The 25,844-nt window shown below is 34.2% G+C and overlaps 1 protein-coding gene across 1 annotated transcript; it reads right to left on the minus strand.

Annotated features, from left to right (window-relative positions):
• Positions 1 to 19,379: 19,379 nt before the first annotated feature.
• Positions 19,380 to 20,858, minus strand: LOC123690686. The gene has a single exon (XM_045634554.1). The coding sequence runs from the start codon at positions 20,856 to 20,858 to the stop codon at positions 19,380 to 19,382; it is 1,479 nt and encodes a 492-aa protein (XP_045490510.1).
• Positions 20,859 to 25,844: the final 4,986 nt, after the last annotated feature.

The raw sequence follows: 25,844 nt of genomic DNA on the forward strand, positions 1-25,844 counted from the left end.
ACAATTGTCACGATTTTTTTTTGAACGACCCTAAGTCAATTGGTTCGGAAATACTCCAGTGGGCAGCTGGTTCCACAGCGTGGCAAAACTGCTTTGAAGAAAAGGAAGAAAGTGTTTATATTATAATAAAATAAATACTAAACTGTTCGATTAAACTAATACACTTTACAATTTTAATGTAAGATGTTAACCGTTCACCGAATGTTTTGTTCGAATATTTTAATTTTATGACTCATATTAAAATGTAATAAAATTTATAATGTGTTTAGAGATAGTAGATTTAATCGAAATTTAGTTCGAGTGGGCATTAACATTCATTGAAGAAGCGGCACTTCTTTGGAGATGCTTTCTTGACTTCTTGATCTCAAATCAGCACCCATTCCCTATTTCTCGATTGTATTGAATTTAAACTTATTAAATTAGATTTTCTTTACCATCTATTCAGAAACTGCACCTCTGATACAAAAATGTTTCTTTTCGTGTGGTAATCCTTCACAGTACGAGTGGTCTGCAAGCACTATTCTCATTCTTGGTGAAAGAACATTAAAATAATACTTAGTTTGAGGGCCAAACAACTCTTTTGAAATAATAAATTCACTCCTATCTGTATAATAGCCAGGTCTTAAGAGCTTATATGTGGCGGCGTATCAAAGCGGATGAACATGCCTATAATGAACTTAGTCACGCGTATAAAATTTAAATCAGCTACTGTTTTAAAATGCTGATAAAAATGTGTCGCAACCTCTTAATTGTTATTTTATAGAGTTACTCCAACCGTTTATGTGTGAAATTATTCATACTTTTAACGAATCATTTTTAAATATAGCCATGCTTATCAGTTTGACGGCCTCAAATTCGGCCACTATACACTCTATCTCACTAAACATTATAATAATAATAAATCGTTATACATATTGATTAATTATAGAAATAAGCATGCAAATGTCATTAATTGTCATAATAATAGGTTACTTACATAGGTTGTCAATTTATCGTCATAAAACTCATCCACACGAAATTTAAAGGACTTTATTTTCAAATGGAACCTTCAAGCGTCTTTGAGTTATTGGAGAACATAACATATAAATTGATTTCTAAAATAATTCCTCATTCTTTATAATGAAACTTAATAATCTTCATGATGTAGCAAACATTTAACAAAAATTTAAGTAATTTAAGTCGCGAACCTTCCAGTCTTCTTCTGTTTTATAAAATAAGAAAATCCTTAGTTAAATATAAAGCTTTGTCTTTATCTTTACCGACTACTACCACCTGTCATAGACACATTTGTATTTGATGCGTTACATGATCAGTCTTTGCATAAACAAAAGCCGATTGACATTAAACTGACATCGGAAAGGCTGATTATACACGAGCAGGTTGCAAGTGATAAAAATTCAGTATATGGATCTCTTAATCTAACTTATGAACTTATGAAAGCATATAACGTATGCAAAAAAATGCAAGCGTACAAATTTGTTTTTTTTGGTTCTATTATTTAGCTTATGACATAAGAAATAACAGATAATTATATGTCTGTTAATAGGATAAACGAGTCTGTCTGGCACATACTTTAAACATTTTCATTTATATTTCCAAGTTGATTACATACAATACATACATTTCCTTATGACATAAGTTATACTACCACAAGTTAATTTGCGAGGACAGAGAACTGGCATAGCGGTTATTTATAATATAAATTCTTTTATTTTTTCATTTGGAGTATCAAGATTACTGTTATAACATAATAATATTTATTTCATGTTCGTTTCACAGGAAAAGCTTATATCTAATTTCGCTACTTATATAAACAAAATTAGTCAGGTTAATCTGACGCCAAACTATGTATGAACCTGTATTTCAGCATACAGCATATATCAGACAAAAACTCTAGCATCAAGTACATTACTAATTGGAAAAACTTATATCTTATAATTTACAATCTATTTAACAAGTAGTTATATTATGGTGTGGAGTGTTCAAGTGTTCTCCCTGTGAGCAAGAACTGATACGATGTAACAGTTTTGTTAACATTTACTAAAAAGGAAATTTAACTAAGACCTATCACAACAATTTTCAGATAATAAACGCGGCGTTCGAGCCGTCAGTTAATACTCAAGACGAGAACAATACACTTGGTTAATTGTAACTCGCACAATCTGATAACAGCGCTAAGTGGTACCCTGATGAATTATACAAACACCGGTCAGTTAATTATTTCATTCACGTCAATCTCTTATCCGTCTCGGTAATTGGTATGTTAAGTCGGAAGAATCGGGACGTCAGAGATTTCTCCTAAGCTTTTAAGGGATAAGTCAACTCAGTAGAAAGTTTATTGTTTACAGTTTATTGTTTGTAACTAAATAACTAATATATTTGGAATATAACCAGATATACAAAAAATATGTAATGCTAAATGATTGAAAGATAGGCATCGCTTTCCCCTAGCGTTCTAGGCTCGATTACCTCAAGCTCCATTAAAGAAACTTGTATTATTCCCCCGTTTCATTTAAATTAACTTTCTGTTCGCAACAACAATACTAGATTCGAATCACATTCATTAAATGTTTTAAACACCCTTCTGCTAATGAATTGAAAATTGCTAAACGAGATACAATACAAACGTCGTTTCTCCATCCAGTGAATTATAAAGAAATTACTCCTTTTTTTGTAATTAGGTACTAAAGTATCATACAAAGAAGATGATTGCTTCAGCCCGTTACTAACTTCCAATAACGATACTACTTGCTATTTCGATATACTTTCATTAACAGTATAGTGCCACACGTCGCCATTTTGGTGCATACAATAAATAATTTTACTATCTAGCAACATCTAATACAAATTCAACTGAAATGTATTTGTTTCTATTCCTTGCATTATTAATTACCATGGCAAAGTTTTAATAGTACGTTAAAAACACAAGGAATGCAACCGGCGGCCTTATCGCTAACAAGCGATCTCTTCCAATAATCTTGACAACCCTAAAACTAAAAAAAATATGCGTAAAATGCAGGACCAAATTTCTTTGTTAACAAGAAGATGGATGGTGAAATCGGGTTGGGTACGTCATTGTACATACCTGGACGAAATCCAGGAAGAAATCCAATCCAAATCGTAATAGAGAACGGATCTGTTTAAGGTACCCATTGTATTGTTTCATGAGGATATTTTCCGTTTCAGCATAGAACAGTTTAAGAAGAAGTTTTTTATTGTGAATTAATGTATAAAGTTTTGACATTAGTCAAAATTTAGTTTTTTGTGTGGTTATCGATTTAAATTTAAATAGGTGACGGGTATAGGAAGGCAGAAAGAAATTTCTCGATCTATTTTTTGTATCCATCTTTAGCCCGGCGTGTTTGCACGTCATTTCTCTAGTCTTCTGGCGCAACATTGCACGTCGTACGCCCCGACCATTTCACCAGTCTTGGAGCCAAAGCAAAGGTCTTTATGATGTATATATTTGTATGAATAAAATTCTCTATTGACGGTTGAGGTTATATCATAAAGTATGCTTCATTCTTTGTTAAATAGGCGCCGATAGAAAAAGTAATACATACAAATAAGGTGAATCAGGTTATGTAAAAACAAAGACTTAAAACGATGTATTCATACATAGTTACCGTATAAGAATAATTATCCATTTATGTATGAAAAGTAAATAACTGTTCATTTTAATTATGGTCTTTATAATATATTGACGGAGCAATATATTATAAAGACCATATTATTAAATTATTTTCATTTTTAATATCATCATTTGCTAACATTAATAAATCTACAAATTCATAGATTTTTTTATAGTTTGTAGTAATAATACCTTCGCGTGTAGGAGTTTTATAACTTCTGGTCAATAAATATTAATACTTTGGAGAATAACAGTTTCCCGATATTAACAGTTTTGTAGACAGTACTTTTGGGCATCTTGTCGTTCAGTAAGACAACAACACAATATCGGGTTTTATGAGCGTAATATTTTCTTTTACAAGTTTGAACTTTGAACTCTTTCCTATAACGTACAACTAAATGATTTTGAATGTATAACAATACATCTCCCGTAGAAAAATGATGCTTTAAGTATTTCAAAGAGAGATTAAAGCGAGAATAAAATGTGTCAGCTAATGATGCGTTCGCGCATAGACTTGCGGCAAATGTGGAATAAAATGCCTTAGGGTTTTAGAATTGCTCCACTTTGTTCTAATCTTTAATTTTATCGAATCTAATTAATATGATTCTCTATAGCTTTCTAGATTTTTGTGTAAACCTTTAGAATCAAAAGATGCTCTAAGTCAATTGATTTCCTTATTTTCCATTCTTACAGACATTATTATTAATGTAATAGCAAACGTTTTAATATAAAAATTAAACTAAAAACAAAACAAGAAAACATAAAATGTAAATCTTTTTATAAGTAAGCTTTGCCAGTGTGCAACTAAATATATCCGTCTCTCATGCAATTATAACTACCACTAAGTAAGGTACAAAATTTGTCAGTATATGTCAAACACAGACAGTATTTTAATCTACATAAATAAAAATCGCAAAATATGTTGCGGGGGAACAAGGAAGGAAGATTGCGATAACAATTGGAAAATAAAAAAAAAAGGTTTTTTAGTACTTAGGTTTTTATTCCTTAATTGATCAGCAAAGCAAAATGTCCCATATGTAGGTACGAGAATTATTTTAAGATAATTAAATAAGATAATTCACAGAAAATTATATGCTGTTCCTTACAAGTGACTTGAAAAAGAACAAAGTGGAATACTCCAAAAGGTGGTCTTGGCTAAATAATTTTAATTATAGGCTATCGTTCAATATTCGGTTTCGAAGCTCCGATGTGTCGATAACAGCGCAATTAGGCGGCGACCTATGACCTGTGATTTACTATGGGAATTTGAAATATATACCTACTCACAAATATCTCCTCAGGCAATACAGTTATATTTCTTCCCAGTACCGTAGTAGGCCAAATACTCCAGCAGGCCTACCCTTAATTTAGTATTTTAAACTAACAAGCTTAAAATCAATCGATAGTTCTGTATCCTATAATTCCAGGTTTGCGAAATACAATTTCAATTGTCTTAATAATGAAGATTGGCAATTTGTTAGTTTTTCCGGTCAATTATTAAGTCAATTATTGGAAATTGATTTTATGTAGTAACACTGCTGTCATGTATTTATTATATTTCTACTCTATTCACACTGAATTTATTAAACCAAAATGCCGTGTCAAAAAATTAAAAAAAAAACCAAAGACTCAATTATCATTAAGGCAACTACGGTCTGGATAGGTTTTAACTTTCGGTTCGGCTTTTATTTTTCTTATACTGTATTTTTGACTGTCAAAATTGTCAGACTAAGATTTTACTCCAAAAAAACAGAAAACAAACATTCAGTGGCATTCCAACTTTTTTTAGGAGGTGCCTGAGACATGCAATCGAATTTTTAGGCAAAGACATGACAAGCGGGCATCACAACTACTATCTCAGGGATGAGTGTCGCACGCTAAAACCACTAGGCCAACACACCTTTCTTCTTACTAAGATCTTACTCCAAGTAAATCTAAATCATTTAACCTGCGTCGTGGTAGCGTGTCCGACACGAAATAAACAAAGTGACGCAACGAACTCATGAATATCCAGAGTAATTGGTCACCGCTGTCCTATAATAATCATGATTCGCCCAGCACGACTTTATAGTTTATACGTGGACACAGTGTAACAACGTATAGTGGTGAATTCTTCTTCAGTTCCGTCGCATCGTTGCGTCGTGAAGAGCGTCTAATCATTTCTTTAAATTTATTTTATTCACTCTGAAGTACGCTAGACTGTTACAATTAGAGCTATACATTACCATTTTTTAGAACATATGGGAATCGGCCTGGATCTTACCTGATTATACCGCCACCCATAGGCACTAAGTGTGTTTTTGTTTTTAATCGATCTTGGTATTAGGTAGTTGGTTAGCCTTGGCGAGCGTGGTTCGCAATTGGCTTTTTTCCTAGGACGAGCTCGAGACTCGGATTTCGGGTTCGGTCCACCCTCATGAGGTCAATCTCCTGAAAGGCAGGACGGAAGAGGTAGGAATCGTGGATCACTCTGCAACTTCTAGCGAATTTTCCATGGAGAATGTTCAAAACAGTTGTTTAGTTTAATACCTGCAGCTGATTTTCATCATGGGACGTCGACACTGAATAAGAAATTCTGCCCGACCGTCGTTCCACAACTCAGCGTTTTTAAGGCAGTTTTTGCTGCGTTCTAATTCCACTTTCTCTTTGGCCTTTTAAGAATTGTCATGCTCTTTCAAGAAAAGAGCATAACAATTCTTAAAAGGCCAACAACATACTCGCGAGCCCTCTTGCATTGAAAGTCTTTTAGTGGCATTAGGTGAGATTCCTGCCCGTTTGCCCCCTGTTCTTTAAAAAAAAAAGAAAACCTTTATTAGCGCATTTGATGGTGTCAAAGGAAGTTTGTTAGTTACAGTTTACTGCTAATCTGAATATTATTATAAAATAACTGAAATTGCGTACCTGATCATAGTAGGGTTTATACATAATATAAACTCAAAATAACTTTATTCATATAAGTAACAAAGAACACTCATGAACGTCATCAGAAAGGATGCATCTAAATTTACATTTACTGCTAAGTTTGCTAGTTAAGCGCGTAAAGAGAGCAAGAAACTCTCTGTCATTCTTCGAAATAAGCGTTCTGATTCACTGTAAATTACATAAACTACATTACTACGCGAAAAGAAAATTGTCTACTGGAATGAAGTCGTAAAATGTTTCATAATGGTCAACTTGTTTGTGGTGATTAAAAGCCTGTGTTTTGATTGGGCGAGGAAATATATTTCATGCCCGCGGCTTCGATTACAAATTAGAATATTCTCGAATACAACTTGTGAGCGACTGGCGGCTCTTGAATATGTAATGGTCTCACAAGGATTTTCCGAAGATGATATTTGTAGATTATATTTACACATATGATCAGAGATTTAATTTTAAAGAATTCTACGAATAATTTAAGAAGACCTGGAGAACAAACTATGCACGGAGATACATTTAACGCTGGCTAGGCGAGTTATAGACGATTCACTCGTAGAATATCTACTCATAAGTCTTAACCATTGCCGTTTAGTTGCCTGCCTTTCAGTCATCTATAGAAGCTCCATGGAACTACAAAAACTGATTCCTGAGTCATCTCCTTTTAAGCAACGCTCATCTGCACGCTGAGTCTTTAATTTTTGGCCTCCCCAGGTGCCGTCTTTCACGATTTGAATCTTTGTTTTTCCAAAAACAGTAGGTAAAGGAATGGAACCTCTTGACACCTTGCCTAGAGCAATATGGATTAATTTAAAGATACTGGCGTGTACTCTAATAGGTCACATCTTTCTCAACATCAGGGAAGATTGAGACCAAACATATAATATAACAAAAAACAAAATATGACAATCAGTATAAGAAAAAACCAGTTCTGTATAAAAAAAATACATGCCAAAAATCTCATACTTCGGCGAGTCCGATGTCCGCAGGACCAACTGCTTTAACTGTTCATCTGCTTTCTCCGCGCAACGCAAAGTTAGTCTGGCCATGGGCAACTTGGTCATCACAAGTCCTACTCTCTGGTGTCTCACCAGCGGTATAATATGTTTTCTTTTCTTTCTAACGTGCCTATGCTTACTCAACAAGCATAAAGTTGCGATCTAATAAACCACAGATTACATTTTTTTTATGTGAAACATGAAACACTTATTGTATATACTGCTCTTATGTACTTTAGTTTTTTGTATTAATTGTCTTATACAGTTATAATTGATAGTTGAATTATAAGCAAATTGATGAAAAATGAAACGTCAGCGTCATGAATATGTAAGCACAACGGATGAGCGGGACACGCCCCTTCCGCCGTGATACAATATTATTCAATGTCATATGGACAGCCTCTATTTGTAACAGGATGTTTTTATTGTTACGAAAAAACAGTGGCTTCTTCGTGAAATTTAAAAATAAAACTAATCCCAACAGCATTCTCTAACTGGAGTATTCTTATCTCCTTCACTCAAATTGGGTTTATGTTGTGATGAAAAGAGACAGTTTAGGAAAAACGGTGCAGTAGAGTTATTTTCAAAAACAAAAAAACAAAACTGGCAAAACTGGTGGCAAAACTTATAATAATTGTTTTCCAACTGGGGACAGAGCTCAGAGTGTGTGTAGGAGGTCGTTGGTTCGATTATCGACACAATACTTTTCTGGTCAGACTGGTGACTATGACACTGTTACACTTTATTATACAAATTATATTTGTAGATAGTGCATCTTCTATTCGAGAGCAATTTATATGATTATTGCTTCTAGAAGATAAGGTGATGACTTATCATTATTACGTTTTATAATCCGTCCCCACTTCTCATAAAGATTACTTTCGACTTTAAATTAGTACATTTATGTTTTTAATCTATGAAATATATCGAGCTTCGGATGTCAACTGTGGCGATTCTCCGAATTGTGATAGAATGTCGTGTCAAATTCGTTTAGACAGTTTACAAAATCACATTAAATTTACATTCATTTAAACGCACTAATTGAAATTATCGTGTCCTTTTTTGTTTTGTTTCATTTTTAATTATCTTTTGTAGTTTGGACGTTGATGTCGATTACGCCACCCGCTGTTTCCGTATATTTTTAATTGTATATAAAATGATAATAATAATGTAATATTTCTTGCAACGGATTGCTAAATTAATAAATAAAAATATAGTTGTGCGGGAATTGAGTAAATCTTATTTGTAATAATCAAAACAGTTCGAATCGAGTTCAGAATCTGAATTTAACGACACCATTCTACTATTATCTAAAGGTTCTAAACACTTCTTTGTCTCTTTGTAAAGTTAGTAGGTAAAGTAGTGAACTTTCCTAATTAGTTTTTGTCAGGTAGTTAAACAATTGCGACAGTGTGTTTTAAATGTATTTGAAATACGTTTTGTTATAATTTTCGACGATAAAAATGTCTCGTAGCTTGAAGAATAAGCCCCAAACCCAGAAAAGAATCGCCATTGAATGGTATAATGACTATATTATCACAAACGGGTTCTCATTATGTCAAGTCATGCCAAATCAAGATAAGCGAGTTACACTAATATTACATGAATTTTATTTAAAAGAAAATTGTTGTGAATAACTAAATAGTCTTTCATCTGTTTCTTTCACGATGAAAAGAGATGTGTAAATTAAAAACGATGCATCTTGACCGATCTGTGTATCATATACATATCTATTTTATGGGCAAGTACTGACCCATTAGGCACTAGGCTAACATTTAAGTCACTTTCCGCGCAGTACCACTATGTGGAATCAGCATCTTACAAGCGGAACAAAAGGGCAACGCCAACATTATATTATCACACTTTCCGGAAATTGGCAGATAATGGAGCTCCACTCCTGTCCTGACATACCAATCTTGCTTCATCCAGAACATGACATTCACCATGCTCGTCAGTTATGATCACCTTTAATTTTAGAACCTTCTGGATTAATTATCAAAATAATATAATTTTACTTTATAGATAGAGGCATCCAGAGTTACGAATTAGTGAGCAGGTGAGCCTGTTATGCCAACAAGCTGTAATCCGTACAAGTGATAAATCCAAATGGTTGCTCAGCACTCGAGTGGGTGCCTAAACACTAGGAGAGCCCATAAACCGACCAGTATGGTAATGTAACGGCTCACCTTTACGAGATAAAGCGTGTTATTCATGATCGTTTAATACGCACTATTGCTATACATTGCACCTTTAGAAATAGCTTAAAGAAACATTCTTACATTGCCAATTTTTGTATGTCTTATAAATAGATCGTTCCACAACAGAGCGTTTCTTAAGTCTATTTTATCAAACCACTATGATATTTTTAATCGGTGACTACTGACTATTAACTTGACTCTTATAGCTGACACTTGACAGTTATCAAATATAATAGTCTATCGTTCCATAACAGAGCGTTTTTTATGGCAATTTCTACTTCTATTTTCCACTACGTGGAACCGGCTGCCCACTGAAGAATTTCCAAACCAATTCAACTTAGGATCCTTTAAGAAAAGAGTGTACCATTTCTTAATAGGCCGGCAACGCACTTGCGAGCCTCCTGGTAAGGGGTAATAAGGTACAGAACACCAAAGACAACACGAACACGAAGAACTAAAATCGAGGTAGAATATTTTAGGACTTATAATATTTAAGTTAAAGTTAAAAATTAAAGATTAATTACAAGATTTTTGCTTTTTTGGTTGATTTTGATTGTTTGCCATATTTTTATGATGTAACTGATTTTAGTACTCGTGTATAAACAGCCTAACGTCACAATGCCTATGAAAGATCAGGGAGCTTTGCAAATATTATGCTCTTAGAAAATTTACGAGTATGGTTATTTGTTGAAATCAAAGTATCCTTATTTGGACTTGGGCAGTTGTTTTCTTGTTGTAAATTCAGGTAATGAAAGCCTTCTACTTTGGGATTTTTATAAAATTTGTATAATATCATCGACGGTATGATGAACAGATTCAAAACACACACACATCACAATTTCATGTCCTGAACTTATGATACATAAATTAATTAATGCAAACGCGCAAGAGGCTCACATGATAGTGATACCGCTGCCCATGGACAATGCCAGAATGCCTACTTGATAAGTTATTCTATGTGGCTAAATTTTGTGCTATTTAGTATTTAGAGTATTTATTTTTAGATTATTATTAACTTAAAGCTTCTTCTCTAAATATGTTAATTTTAAAAAATATACTCAGAGCGTACCAATTCCTAAAAGGTCGGCAACGCACTCGCGAGCTCTATGGCATTGAGAGTGTCCATGGGCGGCTGTATCACTTAACTTCAGGTGAGCTTCCTGCCCGTTTGCCCCCAGTTCTATAAAAAAATGTATAATTAATTACATATTAATAGCATTAAAATTGAAAGAAAAGTTTACCTTTGAGGTTAAATTTGAATAGTTAAACACAGACAAGATATAAAATATAACTGACGGACCATCATGGCGCCGTAATTTAATTAAAAGCCGCCTCTGACCGAACATAATTTATTGACATAATAATTCCAATAAAAATCAATAAATAATTAGGTGCGGAATAATTAATGGGCTATGTGTAACAATTTTTGAAACATTAACATATTTATAGTATATTATTTTTATTTTTAAATTACAAATGGATTCGATGTTAATGAACTACCAGAAACACCAGCTTTTTGTTTCTACTAATTAAATGGATCTTTATGTTTTATCACACAAACTGAAAGTCAAAATAACTGTATTCATATGGGTAACCGAGTAGACTTATGAACGTCAACGAAAAGAATGTTAAATGGATTCTAAATTAAATTTGTATAAATTTAAAAAAAAAATTCACAAAAAATCTCATCTCGCTAAGACACTTTAGACACCGCGTCTTGGGTCTGCGACCCAAATAGTGTCGGCGCAGTTGTAGTATCTGAGTGACATATTTCTTGTTTCCTTGAGAAATTCGGTTATTTTAATTATTTTATTTGATTGTTCCTAAGGTACGCCCATAAAAGGCATCATCGCAGGACACCCCTTTTAGAGGCTGTGATGCGGGATTTTGAGAGAGGAGACTTTAATTAAACAATTGGAGGTCGTGTCTGTCCGGGGAGACCACAGCTCGCTAGTTCGCAAAAGGTTGTTTGATGTGAAGGGAATCTTGAAAGACTTCCATCTATCAAGGCAATGTGGATCAAAATAAACACGACTCCTAGGGTGTTAGGAGGAGACAACTCTTCAATAATTATTTTTATCTTAATTTCAAAATAATCATGATGTTTTACCACAATGCATTAACAGCTGGCATACTTCTGCATAATCTTGATTAGCAATAAATATCCACCATAGACAAATTATCGCATTTCACAAGTGTGAATTTATACGACAGAATGGAAGCGGGTTTCGTCACGGGTTGGGTTTGAGCGCGGTAAATCTGAACGTCGGCTGAGGATAAATCACAATGTGGGCGGCGTTCCGCTAACTGCTACCGTTTACATACCACGATCAACTGATACCTACTGCCAACAACCACTTGTAAACTAATACCTCATTTTAAATCTGATACAGTTTGAATTTGGAACGGGAGCTGTGAATTTATTCTGTGAGAAAAATGGCGGGTATTCTCGCGTCTGTATTTTGATTTGTGTGTACATTGTAAATTGAGTTTTAAACATTAAAATTTACACATGTAATGCAAAAATGCAAGATACCTTTTATATTTAAACTTAAGTCATTATTACCATATGTATTTGTACAGTATGATCGGAGAATAAATCTGCTATGACAATTATTTTATACGTTTTTTTCTGTTTACCTTAACAGGCTGGGAATCAATAGTATTTAAAGCCACGAAGGTTTGTATTAATAAAATCTTTCACATTTTGACCAAAAAGTTTTGACAGTCATACTAGTTTATAAATAAACTCGATCTTGATTCTTAAAATTAACATTATATTTCGTAAACTGTATTACTTAAAATATCCGGTCTAATTTATTATCAATTTTACCATTTCGAGCTCGGATTTATTATTCTGGACAAAACAGTCGTAAATAAAATAAAATCGAAGTTGTTAATGCAAATACGACCAAGTTTGTCAAATCAAGTGCTGGCAGGTATCTTTTGAAATTAATTTGAAATTGGAATAAGTTGTTATCGCGATTGGAGCCAAAATTACGTGAATGGCTTTTGGTAACTGCTACCGTTTACGCGGATGTATTAAAAGCAAAAAACTGGTTTAAGGTACGGTGGTTTTATGTAGCTTGAAATTTATAAATTGATTTAACTCTCAATTCCGTCATAATGAGAGCCAATCGAACAAAATAAGGCGATTTATTGACGCAGATAAATTAGACTGCTTTAGTATAAATAAGTTCAAAGAAGCCTTAAACTATCTTTTTGTTGGGATGATTAAATAATATGTATATGTATTACTGGTTATTGTTTCTAGATTATTTAATTTAAGAGTGAAATAAATAACACACATTGTATAACATCATCGAACATACATTCGAGCATCACGTGACAAATACATTAAATTAAACTATAACTGTATGGGCAATCATATGTCAATGAGTCAGTCAGAAAAATAGTTTGAATATTTAAGTGTAATTATAATTAAAAATTGATAAATAGAGAATTACAACAAATTTAAAATTAATTACAAATTTATTTTTCGATGTATCATTGTATCAACAAAATCCAAAAATGTTAGTATTGTCCTACATATGAAAATAAAGTGACGTTTTAAACGTTCGTGTATTTGATAACTTGAATTTAGATAATATTCGTCGAACACATTGATTCTTTCATCGTAAATATTAATTGATTAGTTTCGTTCGATTGTAAATTACATTTTAAGATGTTGTGATCTTCGCTCTCGATTATATGTGAGGAAATTAGTTATGTTTAGTATTCAATTTATATGATGTTTATTATGCGATGGATGAATTTTAAGTTTTTATGAATACAACATTTCCTATTAAAAATATGGAATTTTTAACGTTATTTTGATCCCTGAAATATGTCTCTCATAAATTTAAATGCGACAAATAAATGTTCAGAACATTTTCTAAGTATCTGTATTGACATGCTAATAATAAAAATAATTAAAAATTTAAAAGTCTGTGGCAGTATACCTGTGACGCTGGCAGCAGCTCTTCGCTGTGTTGCGATACTTATTCGTTCAGGAAAGCATCAGGACTGGGGTCACCGGTACCGTCTACCAGGCACGAATTTAAATCTTTAATTAGTGAGACACTTGAACTCTATTTGTCTCTACTGCAAAGGGAACAAACTTGAAGTTACATATTAATTTTTTCGTTTTCTAATCCATTGAATTTTGTTTATATTATCTTGGCTATCTTTAATATGTTTTTGTTTTATATAAATTATATTAGCTGTAGAATTCTTCTAGGATTCCAGAGAGTCATTTATCTTGAATAATCAATACTGTATTTACGAAAAAAATATTTATGTAAATAAATGTTTTATAAAACATTAGTCTTTAACTGTTCCCATGTCAAACACTGTCTTGAACTTTGGAAGGCTATGGACAACCGTGTGATACACTTAAACATTTTTACAAACACAAAGTCCCTTTCGTGTCTATATTATTTTTCACTAGCGCTCGTTCGTGTCAATAAATTAGCGGCGCCCGCGCACCGCACGCCGATTAATCGCGAGCTCGGCGCACACAAATCAAAGGGTAATGGATATATGCTAAGTACGAGGTAATAATGATGTTAGCATTAGGGGTATTAATTGCTTCAGCCGTATCTTGCAGAAGTGCATGCCACTTATATTAACTTGCATATGTTTTATTCTGAAGCTAGCGATTATTGCACTGCTAGATAGGGATGCAGTTAGAGAAATCGGCGACTTTATTTTCTGATTTTGTTCAATTAATAGTGTCGATTTAAAGTTGATAACGGTCGTTATAAGATAAAGGGTTGGACTATTATTTACTATTAATTTTATCTTTGTTTTAAGTACTATACATTAAACGTCAGTTAATAATTTAGTACAGTCAATAATCATTGCAATTCAATATATATCCGATAATCCGCACCAAGGATTGTTTTTATCTATTTTTGCATCTGTCACATATACGCGACCCAAAAAAGTCTTTTATACAATTAGCTGTGTACTAGTGACCGCGCCATCTACCGGCAGCGGGGAAAATGCTCGCTGACAACCGCAATAGTCACATGAGAAACAACAGCTGTATGTTGCGTGTTCCCGAGTCGGCAAACCAGATAGTCTTTACTTTACACAGTCAATGGAAAACCAAAAATTTGTTTTGTTTCTCATTTCTCAACCATTCAATCACAATGTGCCACAGCCAAGTGTGGCAGGGTACAGCTAGTAATTAATAATTTTATAACATTATTTAAAAGGATTACTTAAACAATAGAAATAGTGTATGATTATTTTGTCTGAAATTTTAACTCAGTTGAGTTTCCCAGAAAATACGTACACAATATAGCACGCATACATTTAACCGACCGCGACGTACGCAAAAACAAGACACTTAAAAATAATAAACAAAAAGCTTAAATATTATTTATATCATCATATAAGAAATTCGATAAACAAACAAATTTTATTTTTCTTTACTTGCTATTATTAGCACAATAGATCCCTAAAATTATTTGAAGGTTGTCTGTTCATATTTTTGATATAGGCAAACGGGTAGGAGGCTCACCTGATGTTGAGTGATACGGCTCATGCACACTCAGATTGCCAGAAGGCTCCCGAGTGCGTTGTCGTCCTTTTAAGAATTGGTATGCTCTTTTCTTGAAGAACCTTCGAAAGTCGAATTGGTTCGGAAAACTTCAGTGAGCACTTGTTGAACGACGGCCATCGAGGTGTTACGGATGGTGGTGGTGCTCACACCCGAGATGGGAAAGGACAGATCCAAACACTATGATGGCTACAGGTAAAAACATCATATTGTGTTTCCAACGAATGTAACACGCGGGATCCAGAAAATCTAAAAAAACTTATCGTAGCTAGCTTCTGCTAACCATTCTTGGTGTGGACCGATCGAAAAAGGCCTTACAGGGGTTAACATGATCCAGGTGCAAAGGCCGAAGACCGGGGAGACTGGTGGTAGTTGTGCAGCACCACCATATAAGATCATGCCTTCAGAAAGAAGAGTGCGAGGAGGAAGAAGAATGTTAGATGTATTTACGATGCAAGCCCGTTACGAATTTAAATGTCCAAGAACTAATTATAGGAATCCTAGAATTTTAAATTTCTGATTAAATCACGATGATATTTAAACTATTTAATAAATGATACATTATAACATCCTGAATGATATTTTCATGTAGTTCTTTTTATATTTTTTTAAATTAACGATGCCACATTGAAAATTGAATATTGTTTTTCCAAGTACAAACGTTGTAATTATTATTATTAATGACGAGATTGAATTCGACAGGTCCGGCTAACGCGGGATGACTTCAAAGAGGCCGCACTCCAAATACGATATTGATATAGGGCTGTCGAAATCACAACATTTATCTATTTAAAAGGTATACTTTAGTTCAGTAACTCAGAGTTAATGAGTCTATGTGTGCAACATTGGCTTAAAAAACAAATATGTGAGCCCTCTGTGCCTCAATTGGAACAACAACAAAAAAAGAACTTAGCTGCTAAAATTAGTATTACTAGGCCTAAATTCGATTTTGATGAAAAAATGTGAAGAAAAATGAGAAACTTTGCTGCCTCTAAAATACAATAAATTTGCTTATATTTAACTAAATATATAAACATGGTAGCCCTAAGTGAAGAGAATAAAATCAACCGGCGGAATCATTAAGAATCAAAAGGATATTGAATCGGGATTGTTAACGAAGGACGCGGAATTGGCGATTTTACTCCGACAATGTTTACGTTTTGTTGTGTCGCGTTACTGACGGGGTTACTGACCTTTAGTTTAACAGAGTACCTGCTTTACGGAATACTGCCTTGTTTAATAATCCTTAAACAGTATTTCACTGACAAAGACATATTAAAAACTCTAAGAAGTAGCCTATTTGCGTATTGCATTCTATTTTATTTATCTATGGGAGTTTGCGACTCTATACTAGCTATTATATTGTCAAAGGATCTCCGTGAAAATATAATAATTCTTTATTATTAATTCTAGGCAATGGTATTTGGCTAAGAATGAAACGGTGTAGACGAATCTAGAAAAATTACCATAGAATTATAAATGTTTTTAAATCTGAAATAAAATTAATATAATTAATCAATTGTTTTTATTTTAAGGCTTTGAAAGATAATAATTAAGATTGTTATAAAAAGGCTCCAAGATGCCGTTCACATTTAAATCATATCACCAACTCACACACCTAGATAGTTTTATGAACTTGGACGCCTGGATACACAAATCACAATGTGAACCTTAATTTTTTTTTATATAGAACAGGGGGCAAACGGGCAGGAGGCTCACCTGATTAAAGTGATACCATCGCCCATGGACACTCTGGATGCTAGAGGGCTCGCGAGTGCGTTGCTGGCCTTTTAAAAATTTGTACGCTCTTTTCTTGAAGGACCCTAAGTCGAATTGGTTCGGAAATACTTCAGTGGGCAGCTGGTACCACAAGGCTATATATATTTTCAATGTTTTTAATTAACAATTAATTACACTGTTTCATTTGTTTCAAGGTTTTTGTTCACCGTAAATTTGAAGAATTATATAAATTAAAATAATTGCAGTAAGTTTTGAGCATTCTGGGTCTTATCAATAGTTCCTTTTTTGACATAAGTCAAATAAATCATACTTAGTTCTAAATTTGGATTCTGATATACAAAAACATGCTTGATGTTCTTCACCTTACAAGCAAGTTTGAATTTCACGGGTATGGGCTTACGTACGCTAGTATTTACTTCCAAATATTACCTGCAATTTATAAATGAATGTTGTAATTTTATTATGAGAAAATGCTTTTGTATTATTATCCATGATTAATTTAATGAATAGGTTCTATTAAAGATAATTAGGTTTGAAAGTAATAGGTATTGGGTAGTCGTTACAGTATTAAGTGGTCATGACTTCATAATGATTAAGTGCAATGTTTATGTGGTTATTTTTAATGTCGGTAAAGCGTTATTAAATTTACGATATATTATTGTAGTTTTCTTTTAGTGCCCCTTCATTACTGGAGGTTGGTACACAGTGTCTTAAAGCGAGTCTTCTTCTGTACCTGATGCAGCAACTCTTCCGCAGTCGCAATACCTTAAACGAGAACTGTTTATTAATGTTTCATTTCGCTGTTTCAGACTCTGTTTTGTTTTGTTATTGTTCACAATAAAAACATTAAATATTTTTATTTGAGTGTTTCTTAGAAGGTTAAATAGTATATCAGTTTTAATAGTCCATTATGAGTGCTTTAGTACAATGCCCAATCAAATACGTCTTTTGGGCAGTAGATTTCTTGACTTTATTGTTAGGCAATCGAATTCTCATGTCAAGCCATTAAGTTAATCACGCCAGCTTTGTCACACAATAAATACAAAAAGGAGACATCTTTATTAGGTCTATAGGTGACAGACCGAGAGGGCAAAGCGCTTCAATATACCATAAAGATTAATTCTTACCTAATTCCAAATCCATGTTTATCTTTGTATTGTATGAAAATACTGTGTACAAGAACACGTGTCGTCAAATTTAATGTTCTAAATAGTCGTAAAATGTATCACCATCGTAGCGGTGTATGTTTTTAAAGAAGAAACAAACAAGGTTAACATATTTTATATATACAAAAGAAAGAGTTTAAAACGTCCTAATAAATAGTTTCTTTAAACTTTCTTAAAAACATATCTATGGGAAACTGTATTTTATTTTAATTTTATTATCTACCCGACGCTTGTGGTGCGAGACCTTATTGTATTCCCATATTTTGTTAAGAAAACTCGCAAGAGGAATGTTAAAGCCACTTCACCAATAACATCCTTAGTGTATATATATATAAGTGGCTTCAAAATTCCCCTATTTATAATAATATGTAAATATATAATTATATTCATATTCATATATATTCATAAGCAAGTGGGGGTCCGCGAGGCGAGACCCACCCCTACGCTGTTGTTGCAGTAAGTGTTACATTTTACAATTCTCGAATTCTAGAAATCTTCCAGTTGTGATCTGAAGTTTCCTTATATTTCGAATAACCGCTGTGCAGCTACCATTATATCGATTTGTTCTTCGGTCGCATCTGGAGGCTTGTCTAACCTATTTATAGGATATAAGATTTCTATAAAAAAATCCTTAGTGAAGAATGCGACAGATTTTCCTGCGTCGTTTAATGGCTTCAATTCAACAAGTAATTGTCTAACGTAACCAAGGTGTTTAAACAAAAGAAACGGAAACCGACGTCTCTATAAGAATTGGTGATTGTCGAAGGGCATTCGCTTCGATGTCCGACTATTAAAATAATCACAGCTATAACTCCGGGTGACCGCGGCGTATAATTTCGGCGTAGACCATGGGTGGTAACTATAAAGACAATCATTATGTTTAATGTCTTTATTAGTTTATGCAACGGTTAAGATATTTGATGTATTAAGTGTTTAGGCAATCGGTCGCTTATAAAGAATGTAGGTAGGTAAGCTATAGCTTTTTTTTTTTTTTTTTTATTATTGAGGGGAATGCATTTTCGCACAGAGTGTGGGACTCGCTCTTAAAGCCCTACCCACTAAACCCCTCCCACCAATCACGTCACTGTTGGGGTAACTTGGGCTCGCGTTAGCATTCTACCAAGAGACTCCGTGACTGGCTGCTGCAGCAACCATCTTCCATTACATTGACATCGCCTGAGAAGTCTTTACAGTAGGGTTGCAATTTCTTGCACCTAACACGTGATTCGCCGCCATGTTCTCGCTTGCACATATAACACAATGTGGTGCTTCGTCACATCTGACAGATTTGTGTCCCGCTTTTCCGCACCTATAGCACACATTGCTACGGTCCTCCGTGGATGTGCATGACGCCCGTGTGTGTCCTAATTCCAAACATTTATAACAGCGCAATGGGGGTAATTTTAGAAGAACTACCTCCACCAAACTCCATCCTATTATGCACTCTCCTTCCAGAATTATTTTTGCTATTGCAACTGGGCAATGAACAAGCACACTTCTTATTCTGTATCGCCTTTCAATGTCTTTACACCTTATTAAATCTGCTGCGCAGTTTGCTTTTTTCGACAGGGCAGCAATTACGTCCTCGGCAGTAACTGCATCGTCAAGGCCTTTAACCCTGAGACACACCATTTTTTCTGGCCTACTAACTCTCGCCATTGTAAGAAGCGCAGCTTTTAATTTACTGGCGAGTAAATCTGCCTTTTCTTCATATGCCTCGCCTTCTATTTCAATAAGACGCCCACCTGCAGCTGCCCGCCTGATGTTTATGTGACTTATGCCTAACTCAGGTAAAGCTACACTCTTCCTTGCTTTCTTAATAACCTCAGCATATGTAACACCATTTTCCTCAGCTTCCTTTTCTAATGTCACTAGTACTGCTGCTGACCGGGGTACAGTGAGCAATGCCCCTCCTTTGGGTGGGACCACCTCATGTTGCACTATCTTTTTATTTCCTTTCCTCGAAACAACACTAGCCCAACAATCTGGGCGTGTAGTTCCCTCCGGTGAGGTCTGTAAATCCAACGTCATTATCGATTGATCAACTACTGTTTGATCCGACTTCGACTTTAACTGTTTAGGTAAAAGCCTATTTTCTATATTCGCCAATTTTTTCTTCAAAAGTTCCTCAGTTGAATGCATAATTTCGCTTTTCAGATCTTTCCCAAATGATTTTAAAACCTCCGTTAGCCCTTCAGCACCATTATCAGACTGGGCTAGAAGCTTCCTCTTAAGTACCTCCATCTCTTTCTTTGATTCCTCCAAGCGCATCCTTACACGAGTACACTTCGCTTTAAGGCGAATAATTTCCTCCGTTTGATTTTGTAGAGGAAGATATTCAGCTAATTCTTTGATATCCCTCGCTGCTGCTTTCATTTCCTTTGCATACTTTGGTTTTGTGTTTCCCGATTTTAATGCAAGCACGCCAATTCTTTCGGATAGTTGAAAAACCCATTCCTTTATTTCCTCCACCGAAGATTCTTCCTGTACCTTTGATTCCTGTATCGCTTTTAATGCTTCACGTGCCTTACTCAAGCCTACAGTAGCAACTTGGGTAGTTTTTCTCCATTGTGTCTCCTCTGTTTCCGTGTCTGAACCTGTCATCTCCCGGGATCCGTCACTCATTTGAAAGTCTTCCATTTTAAAGAATTGTGTCGTATAACACAAAGAAAACAACAATAGTTTTCTAACTAATTCACCTTCAATAATAAATGACGGTAGCTAACGCCTACCGACATTTTAGAACACTCAGTAATTAATACGCGTACTCAACGCAATATTTTCACGCTCACTCGCAGCACTGAACCGGCAACACGTCCTATCCGGTCGAGCGCCCGACGCCGTCCCAGGTAAGCTATAGCTAGTAAATATACTGAATATATTTTTTTTTATAAAATTTATTAGTTACATTACCTCTGATAGAGGAGGTAAATTCTTGTAAATTTATTGGTATATACTTGCGCAATTCGGAGACATTAATGATAAGATTTAAACTACATTTCAGTATCATTAGTTTTATTTATACATAAGAAATAAGTTATTATTAATGTAACAAATAACTAAAATTGACAAAAAACTTACTTTTAATCTGGTTGTTTATGTAAAAATGTAGAGATTTTAATTAGACGTTACCAAAACTTTCTTATGACATTAATTATCTTCATAAAACATGTTCGGTGTTTCATCATGAAAACAGTAAGTGATCATAAAAGTTTGGTAGCTAATAGCTAATAATAATAAAAATAATTGTTCTTTCGTTTAAGATTTTATAAATGTTATATAAAATAAATAAATCAGTGGCGCTACAACCTCTTTAGGTTTTGGCCTCAGATTTCAAATTCAGATTTAATAGGCAAGTAGGTGATCAGCCTCCAGTGCCTGACACACGCCGTCGACTTTTTGGGTCTAAGACATGTCGGATTCCTCACGATGTTTTCCTTCTCCGTTCGAGCAAATGTTAAATGCAAACATAGAAAGAAACTCCATTGATGCACAGTCGGGGATCGAACCTACGACCTCATGAGTACGTAGTACGTAGTACGAGTCTCATACGTATGACAGTCGCACGCTGAAGCCACTAAGTCAACACTGCTCAGGCCGTGTGGCTCAAGGCCGTTATATATAAATAAAAAACTCGGGTTAGATGTTATTTTCGGCACTTATAAAATCTTTTAAGCAGACACCATTTATATATTATTTGTCGTCATAGTGGGCGGTTCCAAAGCTCAATAAGCTTAATACCATGGGATCAAGATAAAAACTATAAATCCGCACAAATCTATCAAATAAATCATTTTATCTTCACATTAATCGGATATAAGTCGTAGAATAGTGTTTCGAGGCAATAAATTAATCATGTAGGCTGTCGCGAAAGATCGCGTTTCCACGCAGAGGGCATCGTAGGACATGCGCGACTTTTATACAATATATTATTAATTCTTTTTCTTTTGTATATATAAGTAGAAAAGTCATTAAATAAATTTATAAAATACTAGCGGTAACCTGCCACTCTTCGCTGTGGAAAATTAAATGGTTGAGAAATAAGAAACAAAACAAAGCATGCATTTCATATAAGTGTAATTTTGCAATACTTGTAGATTATACAATATTTGCGGATGTCAGCTAGTGTTTTCCGGCAGATGGCGCGGTCACTGGTACACAGCTGATCCTTGACGTCACTGATGATATGGATGCTGTAACATGCTAAAATTTCAGCTCGGTGCAGAACTTTTTGAGTTTTTGGAGCGTACACAAATCAACATAACATTTATAAAAAAAATATATATTGCAAGCATAAACGGAGCTTGCCTGTCTGTCGATGGCCAGACGAAATTATATATAATTAAATTAATGCTTTTTCCTGTTTTCAATAAAATATATCTAATACATAATCTTTATATAATTCTGCGTTTTCAGCCAAACAGCTTTTATCGCTCCAGTAACTTCAAAGATTCTTACATAAAATCTTTATATTAACGAATAAATCCACTCCATGCAAAACATTTGTGTTGTTCAAATATAATCTTAACATAAACCCGAGATCACTTCCTGGCGACAAAATCACGTGATACCATCAACATGATGTCCGTTCTCGCCTTGGAATAAATCACTAAACAATTTATTCAAATAACCCATCTAACGAACACGAAACTCCAATAAAGACAGAAAATAATAATAGCTTACTTTACTTATTTAAATGGAGAGAGGTTAGTTAAATGTGACTTAATTGCGAGTTAAAAGTACCTTGAATTATCTTTAATGGAATTAAATCACAACGGCATTAGTTCGAACATTTATAAAAATAACTATATTTATTTATTTAGTACTCCTACAGCTAACATAAATTATATATAAATACAAACAAATACACTGAGAATATAGCCAAAGATGGAATACATGATACATTTTACAACAAAAAGATTTATAAAAGGGAACAAACAAACAAAAAGTATTTAATACATTTAACTAATTGTGATTTAATTTGTTTAACTAAGCCTAAATTGGTTGTGTTGTGTGATGGTGTATAAGATGGTGTGTATGTGGGGTATGCTCATGATGTAGGTGATTTTGCGCTATGGATATTCTTAATACACTTTTTAAGCACATTCCGCGATAACCTAAACAAGTCAAGGCCTAAATAGTGGTATATATTACAGTGGACGCTCCAGCCTTTTCATGTCTGAGTTTCAGATTTCTCTATCTGTTTAATGATTATTTGCTAATCTAATAGACAATAAGGTGAAAACCCTGCCTGGCATAGAAGACATTCGCCGTCGGCTTTTTAGGTCTAAGGCAAGGCTGCCGTTCCACAACTGCGCGTTTTTCAAGGCAGTGTTTGCCGCGCACCACCACTTTGTGGATCCAGCTGCCCACTGAAGTATTTCCAAACCAATTTGACTTAGGGTCCTTGAAGAAAAGAGCGTATCAATTCTTAAAAGGCTGGCAATGCACTCGGAGCCTTCTGGCAATGAGAGTATCCTTGGGCGGCGGTATCACTTAACATCAGGTGAGCCTCCTGCCTGTTTACCCCCTGTTCTATAAAAAAGGGCATATGTTTAATGCGTATATGACCGAAAGTTAATTAGTGCAGAGACGGGGATCGTACCTACGACCTCAGGACACTATGTACTTTAATTTAATTTAATATTTCATTCTTAATCACCCTTAATCACTTAGCTATAAAAATAAACAAATACAGATTATAATGATTTTGTTTTAAAATTTTTGCGGTAAATTATTTGTTCTTGCATTTAAGATTATTTTAAATGCAGTGAAATCACTACATAGCATTAGAGAACGTCGTGTTTACGTATAAAATATAAACTGTTATGAACCATTAAGTTCAATTGGTAATTATTACGATAGTATGCAAGTAAGCGATACCTATTCATGATATTGGCTTGTGAGTATAACATGTCGTTAAGTAAATTGTTTAGTGCTGAGAACTACGAAACGGTTGCATACATTTTGTCTTATTAATGATCTTATTAATACTATTGCAGTATTTTATGTGAATATACGATTTTTAGCTGCCGTTGAACAAATGGTGCCTGTCAGACTTTCCCCCTGAATTAATCATGATTACACTATTTTAGCTGTTTGCGCTAAATCGGGGTCAAAACCGCATGACAATTTTAAATTTTGACTTTGACCCACAAATCGGAAATGATAGGTAGTATTCCAGCGTAATGGGGAGAAGATTTTGAACCGCTATCATGTGCGCTCTTACATTTAGCCGTAACCCTTCCGTATTTACTCATTACAATAATAATGGATGGCTTGGAGTAGGAAACACCACGGTAAGTGTTAGTTAGTCTGATCGATTTTTGGACTTCTTCCTTTACTATACTGACACGCAAAAGCCAACTAGGAAACTAACAACCAAGAAATAGACAACATTTTAGTTTTTTTTTAATTTATACTTCTTTTCTCGCCTTAGGAAAACATGATGAGAGTTCACTTTTTCTATTTTTAGTGTCGAAATTTCTACAAACGGAGAAAAAAGATTTTTTTCTTGTTACACCAGAGGAGTATAACGTTAAACGCTGTACATCAGTACACACACGTTTTTTATTTTCTTAGAGAAGGGAGCATCCTGTAAACCTAGCCAACAATAGCTTAATCACTCTTTCATGTTTCTCTATCTAATTGTTAATACAGTGGTGAATAATCATTTTAGACCCGTATTATACTATAAAGAGTTATCGACTTACAATGATACTGACAGGTGACAGTAATGTCATTGCTTTGACATATACAAGTTACTAATAAAGATTCCGATTACTTCACTAACCGAGAAGGCTATAACCATACTAAGTAGCTTATCATAGCTTAAATAATTTGAAATTAACGATGTATATGTAGAATCTCAATTTTGTATGACATTTTTCAGCCGGGACATACAACGACCACTATATAGGTCTCGACCTGTTAAAGCCTGCATCAGCACACCCTACACATCCTCACAAATATACCCTTACTTTCACAGCATCACACACACAGAAGAATTAGGTATTACTTAGTTAAATGTATTTAATAATTTTAATCTTCTTTTTCTTTCGTACAGGTTTTAACCTCTCTTATATTTTCCATTCCATCTTTGGCTATATCTTTAGTATAATTTAATTTAATTTATGTAAAGTATTTAAATGAAGGACGAAATAAATAAATTTTTAAGCACAACGCTAAGCACTAAGATCGATAATTAGTAAAACGCATATAATTAATGTATTAAATTTTTTTTTCATCTTTCTTTTTACGCCCGTAATATTTGGATTGTCAAAGTTCATTGACGCGATTTACCAGTTACCGGTTATTCATGAGCAAGTGAATGCAAGTGACCCGAGTTTTTAATTTAAACATTAGATTCATCGGTCGGTGTCCCATTAATTTTTCTTTAATTTGTACTTTCCCGTAATTAAGGGCGTGTGTTTGATGCAAATGAAGCCGTCTTGATCATTAGTCCATACACGTTCTACTTTTGTTAATTAGGCCTCTCTAACTGAGATAGGCTTTTGTGATGAAGATCTTTGTAAAGTTCATTGTCAGGGAATAATTTTCTGTAAATCCTTTTGTCTAAAATTTGCAGTCTATTTTAAAATTTCCGAGTGGGGGGGATCATAGAAA

Source organism: Pieris rapae, chromosome 3 (assembly GCF_905147795.1).
Source record: "Pieris rapae chromosome 3, ilPieRapa1.1, whole genome shotgun sequence".
NCBI lineage: Eukaryota > Metazoa > Arthropoda > Insecta > Lepidoptera > Pieridae > Pieris > Pieris rapae.